General features: G+C 36.6%; 1 protein-coding gene across 2 annotated transcripts in view; it reads right to left on the reverse strand.

Annotated features, from left to right (window-relative positions):
- Positions 1-21,916, reverse strand: part of TTC17 (tetratricopeptide repeat domain 17) — a 154,498-nt gene that overhangs the window by 117,168 nt on the left and 15,414 nt on the right. For both annotated transcript variants that reach the window (XM_007181099.2, XM_007181098.2), the window contains exons 2-5: positions 16,586-16,675; positions 4,346-4,515; positions 3,091-3,202; positions 2,730-2,861 (exon numbers count right to left, since the gene is read on the reverse strand). In XM_007181099.2, coding sequence (XP_007181161.1) covers positions 2,730-2,861; positions 3,091-3,202; positions 4,346-4,515; positions 16,586-16,675 — 504 coding nt within the window. The remainder of the gene's footprint in view (positions 1-2,729; positions 2,862-3,090; positions 3,203-4,345; positions 4,516-16,585; positions 16,676-21,916) is intronic.

Raw genomic sequence — 21,916 nt, forward strand, 5'->3', positions numbered from 1 at the left:
ACAAAAAACAAAAAAACAAAAAAACAAAAAGATACATGCACCCCGATGTTCACTGCAGCACTATTTACAATAGCCAGGTCATGGAAGCAACCTAAATGCCCATCGACAGACGAATGGATAAAGAAGATGTGGTACATATATACAATGGAATATTACTCAGCCATAAAATGAACGAAATTGGGTCATTTGTAGAGACGTGGATGGATCTAGAGACTGTCATTTAGAGTGAAGTAAGTCAGAAAGAGAAAAACAAATATCGTATATTAACGCATATATGTGGAACCTAGAAAAATGGTACAGATGAACCGGTTTGCAGGGCAGAAATAGAGACACAGACGTAGAGAACAAACATATGGACACCAAGGGGGGAAAGTGGCGGTGGGGGTGGTGGTGTGATGAATTGGGAGATTGGGATTGACATGTATACACTAATATGTATAAAACAGATAACTAATAAGAACCTGCTGTATAAAAAATAAATAAAATTAAATTAAAAATTAAAAGAAGATTTCTCATAAAATCTCCTCTCAAATCTATAAATGTTCAAATGTCACTATTAATTATTCTCTCTTTGGAACACATTTTTTCCCTTGGCTCTTAGAATATCACATCCTTCTGGACATCCTTTGGATCTTTTCTGCTGGCCCTTCCCCCTCTGCTTGATAGATAATGTAGGAGGACCCAGGACTTCTTCTCAAACTTCACTCTTCTCCAGATGACCTTATGTAATCCCACGGCTACAAATACTCCCTACATAACAATTATTCTCTATCTATATACCCAGCTCTGACCTCTACTGGAATTCCAGACTCATATAGGTATTTCAGATTTAAGTTCACCAAAATAGAACTCTATCTTATCTTCTCTCACCCCAACCCTGCTCCTCCAAGTTGCTCAAGCCAAAAATTAAGGAATTACCCTTGATTTCTCTTTTTCTCTCATTCCCCATATCTAATTAATCAGCTTCTAAACTTCTAAACATTTCCCGAAATAGTTTAAGTTCCTTCATTTCCACTACTAACCATTCTAGTCCAAACCATCTTCATTTCTCTCGTGAATTACTGCACTAGCCTTCTAATGGTCTACTTCCAATTTTGGCCTCCTTTAGTCATTTCTCCATATAAGTTTGAGAGTGTACTTTTAAAAGTACTAATTAAATTATGTTACTCCTCTGCTCCAGCTTCTCAGCACACTTGGAATAAAATTCAAAGTCCTAACTTTGGCTTTCAGAGCCCTACATAGTCTGGCCCTGGCCTACTTCTTTGGCTTCATTCCCTATCATCCTCCCCTTTGCTCACCAAGCTCCAGCCATACTGACCTGAATTTAATTACATAACACTTGTTATATACTGAATGTGTCTCTAACCATTCATATATGGACGCCCTAACCCTCAATGTGACTATATTTGAAGATAGGGCCTCTGAAGAGGTGATAAAGGTTAAAAATACAATAGGGCCAGTCCCCTTATAAGAGGAAGATTTATCTCTCTTTTTCTCCCTCCCTCCCTCCTTCCCTCCCTCCCCATGTACACCCTGAGAAGAAGCCATGTAAGGACACAGCCAGAAGGTGGCCATCTACAGGCCAGAAAGAGAGTCCTCACCAGGAACCGAATCAGCCAGCAACATGATCTTGGACTTTCCAGCATCCAGAACTGTGAGAAATAGATTTCTGTTGTTTAAGCCACACAGTCTGTGGTATTTTGGATGGCAGCCTGAGCTAACTAATATACTACCAAGCTCAGTAAGGCTTCAGGGCCTTTGCTCATTCTTCAGCCTAGAATGCTCTTCCTTGATCTTTGACTTTTGGTTCCGTCTTGTCATTCAAGTATCAGCTTAAATTTCAACTTTCCAGAGAGGATAACCCCAACTGCTCAACCTAAAGAAGCCACCCAATTACCCTCTATTTTAATTTTCTATAGAGCATTTACCACGATGATCTACTTTCAACTAACAATTCTCTGAACTGTTAAATCCCAGGCCAGTTTTTCCTTATTACTTATCAATTCTGGGGATGCAATATTTTACATTACCTTCAGAAAAACAATATGAAGCAGGTAACTTAGCTACAAAAATAATCCTATAATATATAATGCATTTGAATAAACATATAAATATATATTTGGGTAAACTGTATATAAATGTTACAATTACACATTTTACTTAGTACCACTATAATAGTGCTTAGAAACTAGCCTGCATTTTACGAATCTCCTTAGGCACAGAGAAGAGCAAAAACTATTTTCTAAATTCCCACATGTTATCCTGAATGATACCTTTAAATTCTTGGGTCCTGTTACATAATTCCCCATTTCATTATTTTAAAGTAGATGTTCCCTTAAAATTACATGAAGATTTTATTGTTAGTGGTGATTCTTTTTCCTGTTCAGAGAACAGTGATAATCTATGTATTTCCTGTGTGTAGACATATATCAAAGACACTAATGTTAATGTTCTTTCACACTCAAAATATATAATCTAGCTTATAAGCCCTATTGCTTATATTAGTTTATAATTTGTTTTTTCGTGAATTAGTTTAAATGAAACTGTTCAGCATCTTGTCCTGGTAAAGGGGACTGGATTATCAATGCTTCTAACTTTGAACTATACAGTTTATATTACTGTAATCATGATTTTAAATCACTCTCTAGACAAAAACAAGCTAGGTAGGTATTTTCTGAGAGAAAAATATCTTCTGTTCATCCGGGCTCTTTAAGTCATTTACGACTTACCTTCTGTAGGCCTTCATGAATGAGGTGACCTATGTCATCTATACTCCTTCCTAACCGTTTAGATAGATATGTGAAGATTGGATCTTCTTTAGGTAGTAGAGGTGCAGAAAGATTAACTCTCTCTTGTACACCCTGAAGAGAAGAAAAAATTGAAAAAAACAGAAAAAGGAGATTATAAGACATTAGAAATCACAAGTAATTTGGTATCTTATGGCATTTAATTTGAAGGAATTTTAAGAAATAGGAGATGTTTGTTAAATTATAAAGCTGTTTGGAAGGAGAGAAGAAAAGGGGTATGTATAAGCAAGAGATTAAAGAAAAAAATGAAAACAAACAAAACCCCCCAAATTTCTCTACTTACTCGCAAGTGCTGAAAAGCATGTATACTATATGGAAGTTCTAGAATTTTAGTACAATCAGGCTGCTCAGGGTCTGGAGGGACAGGAGATTCTGTGTCTATATAATCTTCAGGGCTAAAATCAAGAGGCAAGAAGTAATGAATGAATGAAAAGCAAAGATATGTCCAATTTTTCCCTAATTAAATCATATTCTCATAGCATCTCACTTTACAACCAATATTAGTCAACATGCATACTTTTTTCATAGAGCTGTTGTTAGAGCAAAATATTTTGAGAGTTCAATTTAAAGGAGATATATCAAGAGTTAGGGAGGGCCCGGGGTTCGACCCCTGGTCAGGGAACCAGATCCCACATGCATGCCGCAACTAAAAGATCCTGCACGCTGCAACAAAGATCCCGCGTGCCACAACTAAGACCCAGAGCAGCCAAATAAATTAAAAAAAAAAATGGTTAGGGAGAAAATAGGTAAGTCACAAACCGTTAAGACTGTGGACTCTGGACTTCCCCGGTGGCGCAGTGGTTAAGAATCTGCCTGCCAGTGCAGGCAGGGGACATGGGTTCGAGCCCTGGTCTGGGAAGATCCCACATGCCGCGGAGCAACTAAGCCTGTGCACCACAACTACTGAGCCTGTGCTCTAGAGCCCGCAAGCCACAACTACTGAAGCCCGCACGCCTAGAGCCTGTGTTCCACAACAAGAAGGCCGCGCACCGCCATGAAGAGTAGCCCCCGCTCGCCGCAACTAGAGAAAGCCCACGCGCAGCAACGAAGACCCAACGCAGCCAAAAACAAACAAACAAATTAATTAATTAAATTAAAAAAAAGACTGTGGACTTTTCAAAAGCTAATATAACACTGCTCAACTCTTTCTAGAAATGTTAAACCAGTTTACACTTCTATATAGTCTTTCTACATTTTTACCAGTTATTGATTTTTAAACATTTTTTTTTCAATTTGAGAGATGAAAAATATGTCTTAGTATGCACTTATTTGATCATTACTGAGAAATATTTTTTCCACATGTTTATTGGCCATTTGCATTTTTTTTTACCATAAATTGTTTAATTTTCTACTGTGGTATTAAATATTTTTAATTGATTTCTAAGAATTCTATACATAGTATACATTTTGAACTTTCAAATGTCAATAAAGTCATCAGTGATTGAAGCTTTTTCTCATTAGAGAAATAACTTCTAATTGACTCGAGAAAGGTCTGTTCAGGAAGACGTACTTTATTTTTGGAAAGAGAATTTCTTTACCTGATATCTTTGCTCTCCAAAGTTATGTATGTGCCATCATACAGATCTAGGTCCCCTAAGGGTACCTTGGCTTTGATGCAGTCTGGATCCTCTTTATTATGTCTCTGTTCCAGTCCTGTATCTCTGTCCTCATTCTCTTCTATATGAATTTTTTGAGCAACTAATTGCTTCTGTTGAGAAGAAAATAAGAACACAAATGGATTTTTCTAATATTTCAACCTAGATACCATGTAAGAGAAAGGAGAATTTAATGTGTTGAACAAGTCAGAGAATTCAAAATATGCCCTGGGTTACCTTAGTTGACATAAATAAGCTTCTCAAAACAGGTGTCCATATACAGAAAGTAACAGAACATGACATTTATAATACTGGCACATGAGTGCCTTATGATATGATCTCTGACTATCTATAAAGCTACATCTATCAACTTAACTGGCACAGAATAGCTCAGCAATTAGAAGTACCTTGGGGGCTTCCCTGGTGGCGCAGTGGTTGAGAATCTGCCTGCCAATGCAGGGGACACGGGTTCGAGCCCTGGTCTGGGAAGATCCCACATGCCGCGGAGCGACTGGGCCCGTGAGCTATAACTACTGAGCCTGCGCGTCTGGAGCCTGTGCTCCGCAACAAGAGAGGCCACGACAGTGAGAGGCCCGCGCACCACGATGAAGAGTGGCCCCCACTCGCCGCAACTAGAGAAAGCCCTCGCACAGAAATGAAGACCCAACACAGCTAAAAATAAATTAATTAAAAAAAAAAAAAAAAAAAAAAGAAGTACCTTGAATTGTCCAAACATGTCACATTTCAGTCCTTCAAGACATCTAGCGCATTGATAGTGCTACCTGAAGTGACTAGTGTTCCAGGAGAATTCCTGCCACTGAAATTTTTTTTCTAAACATACAGAGGAATTACGTAACAGCCATGTTTCCACCACCCTATCTACCTTAACATTTGGCCATACTCCAGATTCTTCTAAAAGAAAAAAAAAAATAGTTGAAGCCCCTCTTAACTGCCTTTGAGATCCCTCTCTCCCTTCCAAAAGTTACCACTATCCTGGGAATGCCCTCGTGGTCCAGCGATTAGGACTCAGCGCTTTCACTGCCATGGCCTGGGTTCAATCTCTGGTTGGGGAACTAAGATGCCACAAGCTGCACGGCGCGGCCAAGAGAATAAATAAATAAATAAATAATTAAAAGAACAAAAGTTACCACTACCCTGAATGTTTTATGCCTCATTTTCATGTATATTTTTATAAAATATTACTATATTGCCCTTATTCTCTTAAAATATTACTTTATATATATATCTATAGCTATATATCCAAAATCAACATATAGCATTGCTTTGCAAATTTTAAAATTTTATATAAATACTATCATACTGTATGTATCATTCGACAACTTTCTTTTTTTTAACTTAATATTATGTTTTTGAGATTTATCTACATTGGTCGGTATAGCTCTAAATTCTTCATTCTAATGGATGTATAAAAATGTATTTATTTTCCTGTAAACCATTAGGTTGCTTCTTTTTAAATATTTCTTGCTATTAAATGTGCTATGGTATTCTTATAAAACTGTCATTGTGTAAGAGTTCCAGTAGGGGGAAAAATAGTTCCAGTAGGGGGAATAAGAGTTCCAGTAGGGGGTTGTATGGGATACATTTTCAGTTTATTTAGTCACCGTCAATCTGTTCTTCAAATTGGTTATAAAAACTAGAATTCTACCAACAGATTAGGATAATATCCATCTCCCCATAAACTTACCAACATTTGGTTTTGTCCTACTTTTTTTTAAATTAAAAAAATTTTTTTTATACAGCAGGTTATTAGTCCTCAATTTTATACACATCAGTGTATACATGTCAATCCGAATCGCCCAATTCAGCACACCACCATCACCACCCCGCCGCGGTTTTCCCCCCCTTGATGTCCATATGTTTGTTCCCTACATCTGTGTCTCAATTTCTGCCCTGCAAACCGGCTCATCTGTAACATTTTTCTAGGTTCCACATATATGCGTTAATATACGATATTTGTTTTTCTCTTTCTGACTTACTTCACTCTGTATGACAGACTTTAAACCCATCCACGTCTCAACAAATGACTCAATTTCGTTCCTTTTTATGGCTGAGTAATATTCCACTGTATATATGTACCACAACTTCTTTATCCATTCATCTATCGATGGGCATTTAGGTTGCTTCCATGACCTGGCTAGTGTAAATAGTGCTGCAAGGAACACTGGGGTGCATGTGTCTTTTTATTTTTAATATTTTACTTTTTTTAAAAAATTTTATTTATTTATTTATTTATGGCTGTGTTGGGTCTTTGTTTCTGTGCGAGGGCTTTCTCCAGTTGTGGCAAGTGGGGGCCACTCTTCATCACAGTGCGCGGGCCTCTCATTATCGCGGCCTCTCTTGTTGCGGAGCACAGGCTCCAGATGCGCAGGCTCAGTAATTGTGGCTCACGGGTCCAGTTGCTCCGCGGCATGTGGGATCTTCCCAGACCAGGACTCGAACCCGTGTCCCCTGCATTGTCAGGCAGATTCTCAACCACTGCACCACCAGGGAAGCCCGCATGTGTCTTTTTGAATTATGGTTTTCTCCGCGTATATGCCCAGTAGTGGGATTGCTGGATCATATGGTAATTCTATTTTTAGTTTTTTAAAGAACCTCCATACTGTTCTCCATAGTGGCTGTATCAATTTACATTCCCACCAACAGTGCAAGCAGGTTCCCTTTTCTCCACACCCTCTCCGGCATTTGTTCTTTGTAGATTTTCTGATGATGCCCATTCTAACTGGTGTGAGCTGATACCTCCTTGTAGTTTTGATTTGCATTTCTCTAATTATTAGTGATGTTGAGCAGCTTTTCATGTGCTTCTTGGTCATCTGTATGTCTTCTTTGGAGAAATGTCTATCTAGGTCTTCTGCACATTTTTGGATTGGGTTGTTTGTTTTTTTAATATTGAGCTGCATGAGCTGTTTATATATTTTGGAGATTAATCCTTTGTCCATTGATTCGTTTGCAAATATTTTCTCCCATTCTGAGGGTTGTCTTTTCGTCTTGTTTATGGTTTCCTTTCCTGTGCAAAGGCTTTGAAGTTTCATTAGGTCCCATTTGTTTATTTTTCTTTTTATTTCCAGTACTCTAGGAGGTGGATCAAAAAAGATCTTGCTGTGATTTATGTCAAAGACTTTTCTTCCTATGTTTTCCTCTAAGAGATTTATAGTGTCCGGTCTTACACTTAGGTCTCAAATCCATTTTGAGTTTATTTTTGTGTATGGTGTTAGGGAGTGTTCTAATTTCATTCTTTTACATGTAGCTGTCCAGTTTTCCCAGCACCACTTATTGAAGAGACTGTCTTTTCTCCATTGTATATCTTTGCCTCCTTTGTCATAGATTAGTTGACCATAGGTGCGTTGGTTAATCTCTGGGCTTTCTATCTTGTTCCATCGATCTATGCTTCTGTTTTTGTGCCAGTACCATATTGTCTTGATTCCTGTAGCTTTGTAGTATAGTCTGAAGTCAGGGAGTCTGATTCCTCCAGCTCCGTTTTTTTCCCTCAAGACTGCTTTGGCTATTCGGGGTCTTTTGTGTCTCCATACAAATTGTAAGATTGTTTGTTCTAGTTCTGTAAAAAATGCCATTGGTAATTTGATAGGGGTTGCATTGTATCTGTAGATTGCTTTGGGTAGTATAGTCATTTTCACAATATTGAGTCTTCCAATCCAAGAACATGGTATATCTCTCCATCTGTAAGTATCATCTTTAATTTCTTTCATCAGTGTCTTATACTTTTCTGCATACAGGTCTTTTGTCTCCCTAGGTAGGTTTATTCCTAGGTATTTTATTCTTTTTGTTGCAATGGTAAATGGGAGTGTTTCCTTAATTTCTCTTTCAGATTTTTCATCATTCGTGTATAGGAATGCAAGAGATTTCTGTGCATTAATTATGTATCCTGCAACTTTACCAAATTCATTGATTAGCTCTAGTAGTTCTCTGATGGCATTTTTAGGATTCTGTACGTATAGTATCATGTCATCTGCAAACTGTGACAGTTTTACTTCTTCTTTTCCAATTTGTATTCCTTTTCCTTCTTTTTCTTCTCTGATTGCCGTGGCTAGGACTTCCAAGAGTATGTTGAATAACAGTGGTGAGAGTGGACATCCTTGTCTTGTTCCTGATCTTAGAGGAAATGCTTTCAGTTTTTCACCATTGAGAATGACGTTTGCTGTGGGTTTGTCGTATATGGCCTTTATTATGTTGAGGTAGGTTCCCTCTGTGCCCAGTTTCTGAAGAGTTTTTTTATCATAAATGGGTGCTGAATTTTGTCAAAAGCTTTTTCTGCATCTATTGAGGTGATCATATGGTTTTTATTCTTCAATTTGTTAATATGGTATATCACACTGATCGATTTGCATATATTGAAGAATCCTTGCATCCCTGGGATAAATCCCACTTGATCATGGTGTATGATCCTTTTAATGTGCTGTTGGATTCTGTTTGCTAGTATTTTGTTGAGGATTTTTGCATCTATATTCATCAGTGATATTGGTCTGTAATTTTCTTTTTTTGTAGTATCTTTGTCTGGTTTTGGTATCAGGGTGATGGTGGCCTCAGAGAATGAGTTTGAGAGTGTTCCTTCCTCTGCAATTTTTTGGAAGAGTTTGAGAAGGATGGGTGTTAGCTGTTCTCTAAATGTTTGATAGAATTCACCTGTGAAGCCATCTGGTCCTGGATTTTTGTTTGATGGAAGATTTTTAATCACAGATTCAATTTCATTACTTGTGATTGGTCTGTTCATATTTTCTATTCCTTTCTGGTTCAGTCTTGGAAGGTTATACCTTTCAAGGAATTTGTCCATTTCTTCCAGGTTGTCCATTTTATTGGCATAGAGTTGCTTTAGTAGTCTCTTAGGATGCTTTGTATTTCTGTGGTGTCTGTTGTAACTTCTCTATTTTCATTTCTAATTTTATTGATTTGAGTCTTCTCTCTCTTTTTCTTGAAGAGTCTGGTTAATGGTTTATGAATTTTGTTTTTCTTCTACAAGAACCAGCTTTTAGTTTTACTGATCTTTACTACTGTTTTTTTTTTTGTTTCTATTTCCTTTATTTCTGCTCTGATCTTTATGATTTCTTTCCTTCTGCTAACTTTGGGTTTTGTTTGTTCTTCTTTCTCTAGTTCCTTTAGGTGTAAGGTTAGATTGTTTACTTGAGATTTTTCTTGTTTCTTGAGGTAGGCTTGTATAGCTATAAACTTCCCTCTTAGAACTGCTTTTGCCGCATCCCATAGGTTTTGGATCGCCATGTTTTCATTGTCATTTGTCTGTAGGTATTTTTTGATTTCCTCTTTGATTTCTTCAGTGATCTCTTGGTTATTTAGTAACGTATTGCTTAGCCGCCATGTGTTTGTGTATTTTACGTCTTTTTCCGTGTAATTCATTTCTAATCTCATAGCATTGTGGTCAGAAAAGATGCTTGATATGATTTCAATTTTCTTAAATTTACTGAGGCTTGATTTGTGACCCAAGATGTGATCTATCCTGGAGAATGTTCCGTGCATACTTGAGAAGAAAGTGTAATCTGCTGTTTTTGGATGGAATGTCCTATAAATATCAATTAAATCTATCTGGTCAATTGTGTCATTTAAAGCTTCTGTTTCCTTATTTATTTTCATTTTGGATTATCTGTCCATTGGTTTAAGTGAGGTGTTAAAGTCCCCCACTATTATTGTGTTACTGTTGATTTCCTCTTTTATAGCTGTTAGCAGCTGCCTTATGTATTGAGGTGCTCCTATGTTGGGTGCACATATATTTATAATTGATATATCTTCTTGCATTGATCCCTTGATCATTATGTAGTGTCCTTTCTTGTCTCTTGTAACATTCTTTATTTTAAAGTCTGTTTTATCTGATATGAGTATTGCTACTCCAGCTTTCTTTTGATTTCCATTTGCATGGAATATCTTTTTCTATACTCTCACTTTCAGTCTGTATGTGTCCCTAGGTCTGATGTGGGTCTCTTGTAGATAGCATATATGTGGGTCTTGTTTTTGTATCCATTCAGTGAGCCTGTGTCTTTTGGTTGGAGCATTTAATCCATTCACGTTTTAGGTAATTATCGATATGTATGTTCCTTTGACCATTTTCTTAATTGTTTCGGGTTTGTTTTTGTAGGTCCTTTTCTTCTCTTGTGTTTCCCACTTAGAGAAGTTCCTTTAGCATTTGTTGTAGAGCTGGTTTGGTGGTGCTGAATTCTCTTAGTTTTTGCTTGTCTGTAAAGCTTTTGACTTCTCCATCGAATCTGAATGAGACCCTTGCTGGGTAGAGTAATCTTGGTTGTAGTTTCTTCCCTTTCATCACTTTAAGTATATCGTGGCACTCCCTTCTGGCTTGTAGACTTTCTGCTGAGAAATCAGCTGTTAACCTTATGGGAGTTCCCTTGTATGTTATTTGTCATTTTTCCCTTGCTGCTTTCAATAATTTTTCTTTGTCTTTAATTTTTCCCAATTTGATTACTATGTGTCTCTGTGTGTTTCTCCTTGGGTTTATCCTGTATGGGACTCGCTGTGCTTCCTGCACTTGGGTGGCTATTTCCTTTCCCATGTTAGGGAAGTTTTCAACTGTAATCTCTTCAAATATTTTCTCTGGTCCTTTCTCTCTCTCTTCTCCTTCTGGGACCCCTATAATGCGAATGTTGTTGCGTTTAATGTTGTCCCAGAGGTCTCTTAGGCTGTCTTCATTTCTTTTCATTCTTTTTTCTTTATTCTGTTCCACAGCAGTGAATTCCACCATTTTGTCTTCCACGTCACTTATCCGTTCTTCTGCCTCAGTTATTCTGCTATTGATTCCTTCTCATGTAGTTTTCATTTCAGTTATTGTATTTTTCATCTCTGTTTGTGTGTTCTTTAATTCTTCTACGTCTTTGTTAAACATTTCTTGCATCGTCTCGATTTTTGCCTCCATTCTTTTTCAAGGTCCTGGGTCATCTTCATTATCATTATTCTGAAATCTTTTTCTGGAAGGTTGCCTATCTCCACTTCATTTAGTTGTTTTTCTGGGGTTTTATCTTGTTCCTTTATCTGGTACATAGCCCTCTGCCTTTTCATCTTGTCTATCTTTCTGTGAATGTGGTTTTTGTTCCACAGGCTGCAGGACTGTAGTTCTTCTTGGTTCTGCTGTCTGCCCTCTGTGTCCTACTTTTTTTTTTTTTTTTTTTAATTTATTTTTATTTATTTATGGCTGTGTTGGGTCTTCGTTTCTGTGCGAGGGCTTTGTCTAGTTGTGGCAAGTGGGGGCCACTCTTCATCGCGGTGCGCGGGCCTCTCACTATTGCGGCCTCTCTTGTTACGGAGCACAGGCTCCAGACGCGCAGGCTCAGTAGTTGTGGCTCACGGGCCTAGTCGCCCCGCGGCATGTGGGATCTTCCCAGACCAGGGCACGAACCTGTGTCCCCTGCACTGGCAGGCAGATTCTCAACCACTGCGCCACCAGGGAAGCCCTGTGTCCTACTTTTTAATTTATGTCAATCTCATGGGTATGAAATGTTATCTTGTTATAATTATTGGGGTAGACTGTATTACTATTAACAAATTTGTGCCCCTCCTTACAAAAGAATTCTACATCACCGTTCTGCTGGACTCAGATGTGACCGATATGACTTCCTTTGGCCAATGTAACATGAGAAGCGTCATCTGAGCCTTCTAGAGGGAAGCATTTTTAGAGCCAGTGTATGCTTCACCATGTTCTTTCTTTCCCCTCAGGTACTGAGAATGGCAATATCCAGGCTGTTGTAGGTGTATTTCTCATATGTACTATACAGCTAAACTAAATAAGAAATCCAATCTGATTGTCCCAGTTTTAATCAGTTTGTTTAATCTGTTTATATTTATTGTGATTGCTGATCTTATGGATTTATTTCAACCATATTATTTTGGGTTTTCTGTTTATCTTACTTTTTCTTTGCTGCTTTTTTCTCATTTCCTGCCTGATACACTTTTGATACACTTTCTACATTCACTCCCCTCCTCCTGTATCTTCTCTTTGTTTGTAGTTTTGAAAACTATAGAGTGCATTTCTATTATTTTGGTTACTGTCCTTACTCTTTTTTTGGTTAAGTTTTTCATCAGTAAATATTTCAGTATGATTCTGAAAGATTCTCTTCTTAAAAAAATAATACCAGAACACCATTATCACACACAAAAAATAGTAATTCCTTAATATTAAATATCCAGTCTGTGTTCATTCCCAACTGTTTCTTCCCTCTTTATTTTAAAATACAATTTGTTTGAGTCAAAATTCAGTAAGGTCCACACACACTGCAATTGGTTAATTTGTCTCTTAAGTCTCCTTTAATCTTCCAGTTAACCCTGTATTTCCTTTTTTTTTTTTTTAATTTTTTTTTTTTAATTTTATTTATATTTATTTTTGGCTGTGTTGGGTCTTCGTCTCTGTGCGAGGGCTCTCTCCAGTTGCGGCAAGCGGGGGCCACTCTTCATCGCGGTGCGCGGGCCTCTCACTGTCGTGGCCTCTCCTGTTGCGGAGCACAGGCTCCAGATGCGCAGGCTCAGTAGTTGTGGCTCACGGGCCTAGTTGCTCCGCGGCATGTGGGATCCTCCAAGACCGGGGCTCGAACCCGTGTCCCCTGCATTGGCAGGCAGACTCTCAACCACTGCGCCACCAGGGAAGCCCTATTTCCTTTTTTTTAATCCTTGTAATTTATTTGAAAAGAAATTGGGTCACTTATCCTGTAGAGTTTATTACTCTACAAGATTTTACTGACTGCATCCCACAGGTTTAACATGTTCCTCTGTCCTCTGTATTTCCTGAATACTGACACCAGGATCCAGGGGTTCTTAACTTTTTCATGTCATGGACTTCTTTGGCAGTCTGATGAAACCTAAAGACCCTTTCTTAGAATAATCTTTTAAATACACAGAATATATAAAATGACAAAAGAAACCAATTATAGTGAAAAGCAAGTTATACTGTGGTTTGATTAGATTTATATTTCTTTTGGCAAGACTTCTGAAAGGCGGCAATATTCTTAAATTTTTAATATGTATACCTATACATTTTCCAACAGGATTTTAATTTATTCAGTTATTTTTGCCTCCTGAACATAACAAAAGAGTTAACATGCTTTAAATAATCATTGAGCATGCACCAACCCACCTACAGACTGATAATTTTATTTAGTTTTACCTTTTAAACACAGAAAATAAATAAATAAATTTAGCAACTTTTTCATCAATGTTTTTACTCACCATTACACATCCTATGCACTTCCACTGGATTTACTTTTCTTCTTGCAGAAGTACATCTTTAATTTTTTTTTTTTTTAAGTGAGGGTCTGTGGTTAGTAAACTGTCTGTGTATGTCAGAAAACTGCTTTGTCCTCACTCTTGAATGATGGTTTAAGAGAATATAAAATATTATAAAGAATACAAAATTCTAGACTTAACACTTTGATGGTATTCCTCCACTGTCTTCTGGTACCTAAGAAGTCATCCAGTTGTCACTACTTTGTAGATAAACTGTATTATCTAGTCTCATGGCTTTATGTCTATGTCAATGCATAACGAATTTATCTCTCTAGCTCAGACCTTTACCCAGGAGTCCACACTAGAAGAACCAACTCCTCACTCAGTGTCTCCACTTAGATGCCTAAAAGGTATCTGAAACTTAATATACCGAAGCTAAACTCCTCCCCAGTCTACACCTCCTTCAGTCTTCTATATCTCAGCTAATGCCAACTCCATCCAACGTCAATTGCTCAGGTCAAAAATCTTGGAATCCTCCTTCACCCCCTCTCCCTATCTGTCTGTCTCTTCCCAACTACTCCATGATCATCTCCTGTGTCTAACAGTTTTGTAGTTACTTCCAGGTTCTATCCAGATCCCAAGCCCAAAATCACATTACATAATTTTAGTTTAGAGTTTCTACTCCCAAGTAATATTTTACCCTGAAATGGTGTTCAGTAAATTGAAGATGAAATTATTGAACCACTGGATCGTTTGGTTTGTTTTTTGGTCATTAGGTTTTGTTTTTTCTTCCTGCTTTTTTTTTTTTTTTCCACCAGACTCTTTTCAAGCTCCATCCTAGTCTTCGAGCAGTAGTGAATTTGGTTATCTTCCTTTATCTTGCACGAAATATTGTCATCCCCTTTATTCCACAGAAATGAACCACCAGACACCAGAGCCTGTTCCTGGCCTTTGAGACCAGCAGGTTTACAGTTTCAGCTACATTCTCAACTTAGTGTTTTGTTCCATTTCTGGTCTATGGAGATATTTATGTTGTGTTTAGGCCTGACTATATTTTATTTTGATTTCTGTTTTGTTTTTTATCTGTCATTGCTACGTATATGAAGCAGGAGTAAAAACTAAGTACTAAGTATAGACTCATTACACTACCTTAACCAAAAATTGGAGTCAATATTTTTCATTTGCATTTTCAATGACTTGGTAAATGGCATTTTCCCCCTACACATACTCTAATTTAATTCTCCTTTCTTTATATTAAATAATACTGCCGCTTAGAGAGATAACAATAAACATATATAATGGTGTCTATGCATCTGAAAATAAAAACTACTTTCTGCACCACTGCATCTTTCTGAACACTGTGTTTAAGCTTCCAAGCATGAAGCCCAATAAATATATCTATTGTCTTTTTCCTAGTATTCATAAAAATCAACATTTCCAAATTTATAAGTGACAAAACTGGTAGGAACAAGGTGAGATACTATTTAAAAAATGGTGAGGTATTCAAGTTTTATAAATATTCCTAAAGTGCTACTACCTATACAAAGCTGGTTAGTATGTGCTATAAGCTCCTCCTTCTTAATTTACAGAAATTTTTAAAATATACAATTATAACTACTGCTGTTGATAGATGTACTAGTTTGAATTTATATAAGTGAAATTCAGAACTTTTACATTAACTAGAAAATGAATGGCTACTTGGTTTTACCTTTGGTTTAAGCCAAGAGATAAGGCATTTGCCTCTGGTTCTGCCATAACTTGTTTTGTGAAAATCAGGCAATTCACTGTCTTTAGGTCTAATTGTTTCCTTGCTTCTAAAATGAGGATGACCTTTATGATTCCTTCTAGCGCTCAAAGACTCTGACTCTTATTATTCCCAATAATTTTCTAAATCTCATTTTGCAAATTGGGTTACTTTTTCTGCAACTTAAAGTTTCCTTAAAATTTGGATTCAATTTACACTGTAACTTTTAAGAACAGGTTTTATGAGAGAAAAAAGAAACTTTTTAAAATAGTTAATACTCTTTGCTACTATGAAAAATCAGTTTATGAAAATCAATGATAGAAAGAAAAAGGTCAGATTTTATTAGCACTAATAAATATGAAGTTTTCAAGGTGTGGGAAAAGAATTTGAAAAAGAACAGCTATATGTATATGTATAACTGAATCACTCTGCTGTACACCTGAAACTAACACAACATTGTTAATCAACTATACTCCAATATAAAATAAAAATGAAAAAAGAAGTTTTCAAGATGCAAAGTGATGAATGCTTTTCACCTCAATCATAAGAACACAAAATACCAAGACCCTAGTTTTTACTAGCTGGGAATTAACAAAATTATATTTTTATGGGGTATTCAAACCATTCTTCCTTTTGATATTTTACCCAAATTCTCCTTCCAAGAATATCCTGAGATAATTCCTTTCCATGGAAACTTTGTTCAAGGATATAGTGAGTCAAGAACGAGGCATAAAAGAGAAAAACAAATATCATATATTAACACATACATGTGGAATCTAGAAAAATGGTACAGATGAACCGGTTTACAAGGAAGAAATAGAGACCTATGTAGAGAACAAACGTATGGACACCAAGGGGGGAATGTGGGGCGGAGGGGTGGTTGTTGGTGGTGGGATGAATTGGGCGATTGGGATTGACATGTATACATTAATATGTAAAAAATAGATAACTAATAAGAACCTGCTGTATTAAAAAAATAAAAAGTAATCATAAAAAAATAAAACAAAAACAAAAATGAGGCATAAAACCCAGGCTCTGGTAGTCTGTTTCTCTTACTATTGCTCAAATGGCATTCTGATTTAAAAAAAAAAAAAAAAAGGACCATCTAAAAGTTGAATATTCCTGTAAAAGTCAGAAGATTTAAGAAATAACAGGCTTTACTTGTTCTTTGAACACAACAGCTCCTGTGAAATGCAACAAGTATCAGCTGCATATCACATGTCCAGTTGCCTCACCTCCAATTCTTTGAGGTAGTTAACTGTTGTTTCTTGTCTCATTAATATGACTAAGTCATGGGGATGCTTCAAGTTCATGGGTGAATCCACCTGCAAGCAAGCAAACAGTAGATAAATAAAGCTCAGATTTCATTAACGTTTGTTTGGATATGCCTTAAATTACTGTTCAATCACCATTATAATCAGTGTTAGGTGCTCAGTAAACTCAAGCAGTATTTCAAAAGTGATCACATGTAAATTTCGGCAAAGAGAATGAGAGGTTCAATAGCTGTCCCTTGAACTCAAACTTGAAAGAGCAAGCTTTCAAAGTGAATATTCTGACTTGACTAGTCATGTAAGAAATATTCAAGAAGAGAAGTATTTGGAAATGAATGATAAATTCCTTAAAATATATTTTATACCTATACTAATAAAAATAGATTGCTTTGTCTTGATAGCACATTCCATATCTGAACAGGTCTGGCGGCAATAAAAGGAAAAATACGAAAAGCATCTATTTTTGCAGGCTATTTGCAGAAGTCGTAAATCAGAGATAATATAAAATAACCTTGAGACTTACAGTTTACAATTCTTGTTTCTGAATCATAAACTAGCAACTATGTTGTTGAATATGTAGGAAAAATGAACCCTCATATGCTGGTAGCAGGCTTATAAACTTATTATTTGGAGGGATCTTTGACAACATATATCAAAATTTTAAAGTACATACCCTTTGACCTAGGAATATAAATTCTAGGAAACTATCCTATAGGCATTCTTTAAACAAGTGGGCAAAGATATATACAAGGATGCTCACTATATTACCTTTAGCTGCAAAAAAAGAACAAACAAAAGACCCAACAAACCTAAGTCCAGCAATGCGGGAACAGGGAAATCCACTGTCCCGTGGAATGGGATACAGAAAAATGAGATCTACTATCATGGAAAGATGTTCACAATGTATAATTAACTAAAAGTAATGAAGAATAATAAGTATGCTATACTTTTTTAAATAAATTACATTTTTATAGATATAGATGTATACATGTCTGTATATGCACAAAACTAAGTTGGTTTACAGTGATTTCTTTTGGGAAGTGGAATTAAGAAGAGAGGTACATTCGTATCTTTTACTTTATACACTTGTATATTTTTAAATTGTCTATAATACACACATAATATGTTTATAATAAGGAAAAAACAACACACACACACACACGGGGTTTTTTGAATTTCAAGAAAATCTAAGACAGTGGCCTTGGAGTCTAAGAGATGAAATGAAGTTCCTGCTATCTCTTAAGTGTTAGATTGTCAAATTATAAACTAGCTCTTCAGGAAGTTCTACTATGAGAAGAAACTACTGGGCTGGCCAAAAAGTTCGTTCGGGTTTTTCCATAACATCTCTAAGAATCTTTCTATAATCTCTAAGAACTTGACATCAGCTCAATTAATTTTAGAACTAGCTTTTTAAGTGCAGAAGATAGCCTTGCTTAGACCTTGGTGAATGCAAGCCTATTTAAAAAAAAAAAATTTAAAAAGAGGGAATGGGAATTCCCTGATGGTCCAGTGGTTAGGACTTGGTGCTTTCACTTCCAGGGTGCGGGTTCAATCCCTGGTTGGGGAACTAAGATCCCACAAGCTGTGCGGCATGGCCAAGAGAATAAATAAATAAATATTTAAAAAGAGGGAATAAAAACAACATGATATAAGTTCAATATTTGCTTTAATAATATGCACAATAACACTGGGCGATGTTGGGTGACTGCATATAAAACTCATCTGCCTTTCCTCATTCTACCACCTCAGAGATGACACAGGAAAAAGAGATGCTAGTCTGGACTAACCTCCACTCATACTTTCATTGCAACTGTCTGAACTACATAATCATCATTATGCAGTTATGGATAATTATAATCTCCCGTGGTCTCTCTTTTATGACAAAATCCCTTCAGTGCTTCCCCTGGCCTTCCTACTATACTGGAATTAACATTAAAACTGGAGTCTGAATTTAAAAGGCACTAAAAATATAATAGCAAGGCCTATACTTGACCACCTGAGCTGTGAATCTCCTCTATCAAACAATCAAACCTGGCAAAGGCCTACAAGCAAAACGCTAGGTGTTTCTCAATGAGGTGTGGAAACTTTTGTTTCTCTTTTCATTGTATCTCAGACATCGAGAGGTAGTGACTTAACACATCTCTCTATATTTAAATGAGGTTTTTAGGAAAAAATTGGGGGAGGGAGAAGGAATGTGCGAGTATGACATTCCCATTCCAAAATACCCAACCAGTCTGATTACCTGACATTTGGAGAACTGTAAGAGGAATGACAGAATGAGACAAATGAAGATTTACATTAGAGAAATACTTAAAGTATAATCTTAGCTTTAGATTAAAAAGATACTACATAACCAGCATGGGTCTGGCCAATATTCAATTGTGAGAAAGTACTTTTCATTTCCTTGAAGCATTTAGTTCAGCAAAGATACAGTAGCTAGAGATGTTATAAAGATAAAATTATGAGCAGAAGGAAGGGAGTCCACTGACAGTTTGACAGCTGTGTTTCTCTTTTTGACTTGGCAGCAAATGGCATGGATCTCTGCCAGATTAGGGTTGGTTACAGAAGATTTATAGCCTGACACATATTTTTATTGAGGTACTTTCAAGTTCTTAAATTTCAAGACTTTATGCTAATTATCTTTGGCCAAGGCCAATCAGTTTGAATTTCTCTCCTTTCAAATACCTCTCCTCCTTAGAAGATTACGAAAGATGTTTGACATGTCTGCTAAGATGTTTAACAACTCTGTAAATACTACAACATCCATTCAGCTAATAAAAATTTATTAAGTCTCTATGAACCAGGCGCACTAGGAGTCCATAACTGGAGTGTATGTACTCCTATTTTATATACAACGTGAGAAGGAATGGTAATATCCCTTCAAAACCTTTAGCATTTAGAAGTGGCTGCTATAAGCCCAAGGGCAAAGAGTGATAGAAATTACAGAGAGGTAGGTTAAAAATGACATAACGCGTACACAAGATCTCAAAGCACTTTATGGCTTTTTCACAAAGGACAAACAAACTTCCATTGCTGCACAGAACAATAAATGGTGCTTATAATGATCCGAATAAAAAAGAAAAAGTGAAATTATTTTCAATTTGCTGTACTTAAGGTAAGAAAGTATGAAATACATTTTAGAGCAAAATTTAAACTGCAGGGAAAAACTGACCATGTATTTGGAAATTGGCTGTAATGGAATTCAACTATTCAAAATCAAAATGATTCATTTTCTTAAGACTTCCAGGTAAACAAAGTTTCACTGTTACCATAGCAATTTATTTTAATAAAGAAAATGACAAATTATGTAAGACAATTCAATTTTATTTTCCTTTTAATATATTATATAAGCACATGTACCCAATTGTATATAACAACAGTAAATATCTTACTCATATCAAGTTCATTTTCATATGCTGCCATCTCTAACCAAGATATTGGTAATTCCTGCACTTCTAATCTGGAGTTCTACCTCTGTGAATTCAGTAAAATCACATGGTAATGGATGGAAATGTCACTATATAAAGGTAATGACTTCACTGCCAAGTTAAACAAAGGGTGAACAAATTAAATTTAAAAAACCAATCTAGGGAATTCCCCGGCAGTCCAGAGGTTAAGACTCTGTGCTTTCATTGCCAAGGGCGTGGGTTCGATCCCTGGTTGGGGAACTAACATCCCACAAGCCACATGGTGCGGCCAAAAAAACCCCACCAAATCTAAAATAATCAATCTAACGAAATAAACATTTTTGAGTTCTACAAAATCAATCACTTTCCACTGGTCCTTCATGATAAGAAACTGAACTTTTCTATTGTAACATTAGTTCTACCCTTCATATGCAACTTATTCTTCACATATGATGAATATTTTTACCTGTTATTTTTAAAAAATGGTATTCAAATGAGTACATGAAAGCAATGTTAATAGGGAACTCACTCTATTTCCACCAGCAGTTTGAAACTGATTAATGAAATCTTATATTATGCCATAATCATTAAAAAAGAATTTCCCTTAGGTTAAAAATGGGATGGAATATTTAAATCTTTTATTCAGAGTTTTAGATTATTTAAATATTGAGACAATATGACGGAAAACATAAATAAAAATATTCAAAGCAACCAAGATTTCACCTCTACCTTAAATGACCCCACTTAGTATTTACAGTTTTTCTTATCCAGTACCTGCAATCTCCTTCTTGTGGCAAAATACCTGCTTTGCTTGGCTGGAAGCATCCTTCCCCACATGGGAAGCCTGATCAGTGAATTCCTTCCCCTTGTATCTTGGTGATTATTTCTGAGAAGGGACATTAACCAAGTAGTTAGCTTATACTAAAGAGTCCCTAATCTAGAACTTTTGTTTGAGCTATTGGGGAATAGCCATCTTGTACCCACAGTAGGCCTGAGAATGGGGTTAAAGAAGTAAACAAATGAAGACAGAGAAAAACCTATCCTGGTTATACTGTTTGAGCCCTGGATCAATCTGTATCTGTAGCACTTAGAATCTGTCCAAACATTCCAATGAAAATTTTCAAAACTGAAAGTCTTAATGTTATTGCTAAACCTCTGCCTAATTTTCTTGAGGCCCTCTGTCTAGGGTATCTTCTTTTTTTAAATTAATTTATTTTTTGGCTGTGTCGGGTCTTAGTTGTGGCGCGCGGGCTCCAGAGCGCGTGGACTCTGTAGTTGCAGCTCACGGGCTTAGTCGCCCCGTGGCATATGGGATCTTAGTTCCCTCGTGGCATATGGGATCTTACTTCCCTGAACGAGGGATCGAACCAGCGTCCCCTGCATTGCAAGATGGATTTTTAACCACTGGACCACCAGGGAAATCCCTGTCTAGGGTATCTTCTTATCCTTGTGGCTCTTTTATGAGCCACTGTGCCTTTGCACATGCTAATTCCTCTACTTGGAATGCATTTCTCTTATGCTTTTGATGAAAGCCAAATGACTTGGCTCAAATGACATTTCTTTTCTGAAACCATCCTTCTCTTGAGCTCCCATAGTATTTTATACATATTTCTGTATTATCATATATTACATTGTTTAATTATTGTATGGCTGTCTTTCCAAAAAAAAATTTTTTTTGTATTCCTCTTTCTACCCTCAGTACTTAATGTGCTTTCAGGTACACGTTAGGTACATAAAACATTGTTGATTGTTTGATGAAAGTGTCTGATATCACATTTGTTAGATTCTCTATCTCCTAAGGCATTATGGCTCACTGATGACTATCTGGAAAGGAGGTAAAGAGGCTAAGCCACCAGGAATCAGGAAAAAATAAGTCCTTGACAGGACT

Source organism: Balaenoptera acutorostrata, chromosome 9 (genome assembly GCF_949987535.1).
Source record: "Balaenoptera acutorostrata chromosome 9, mBalAcu1.1, whole genome shotgun sequence".
Lineage (NCBI taxonomy): Eukaryota > Metazoa > Chordata > Mammalia > Artiodactyla > Balaenopteridae > Balaenoptera > Balaenoptera acutorostrata.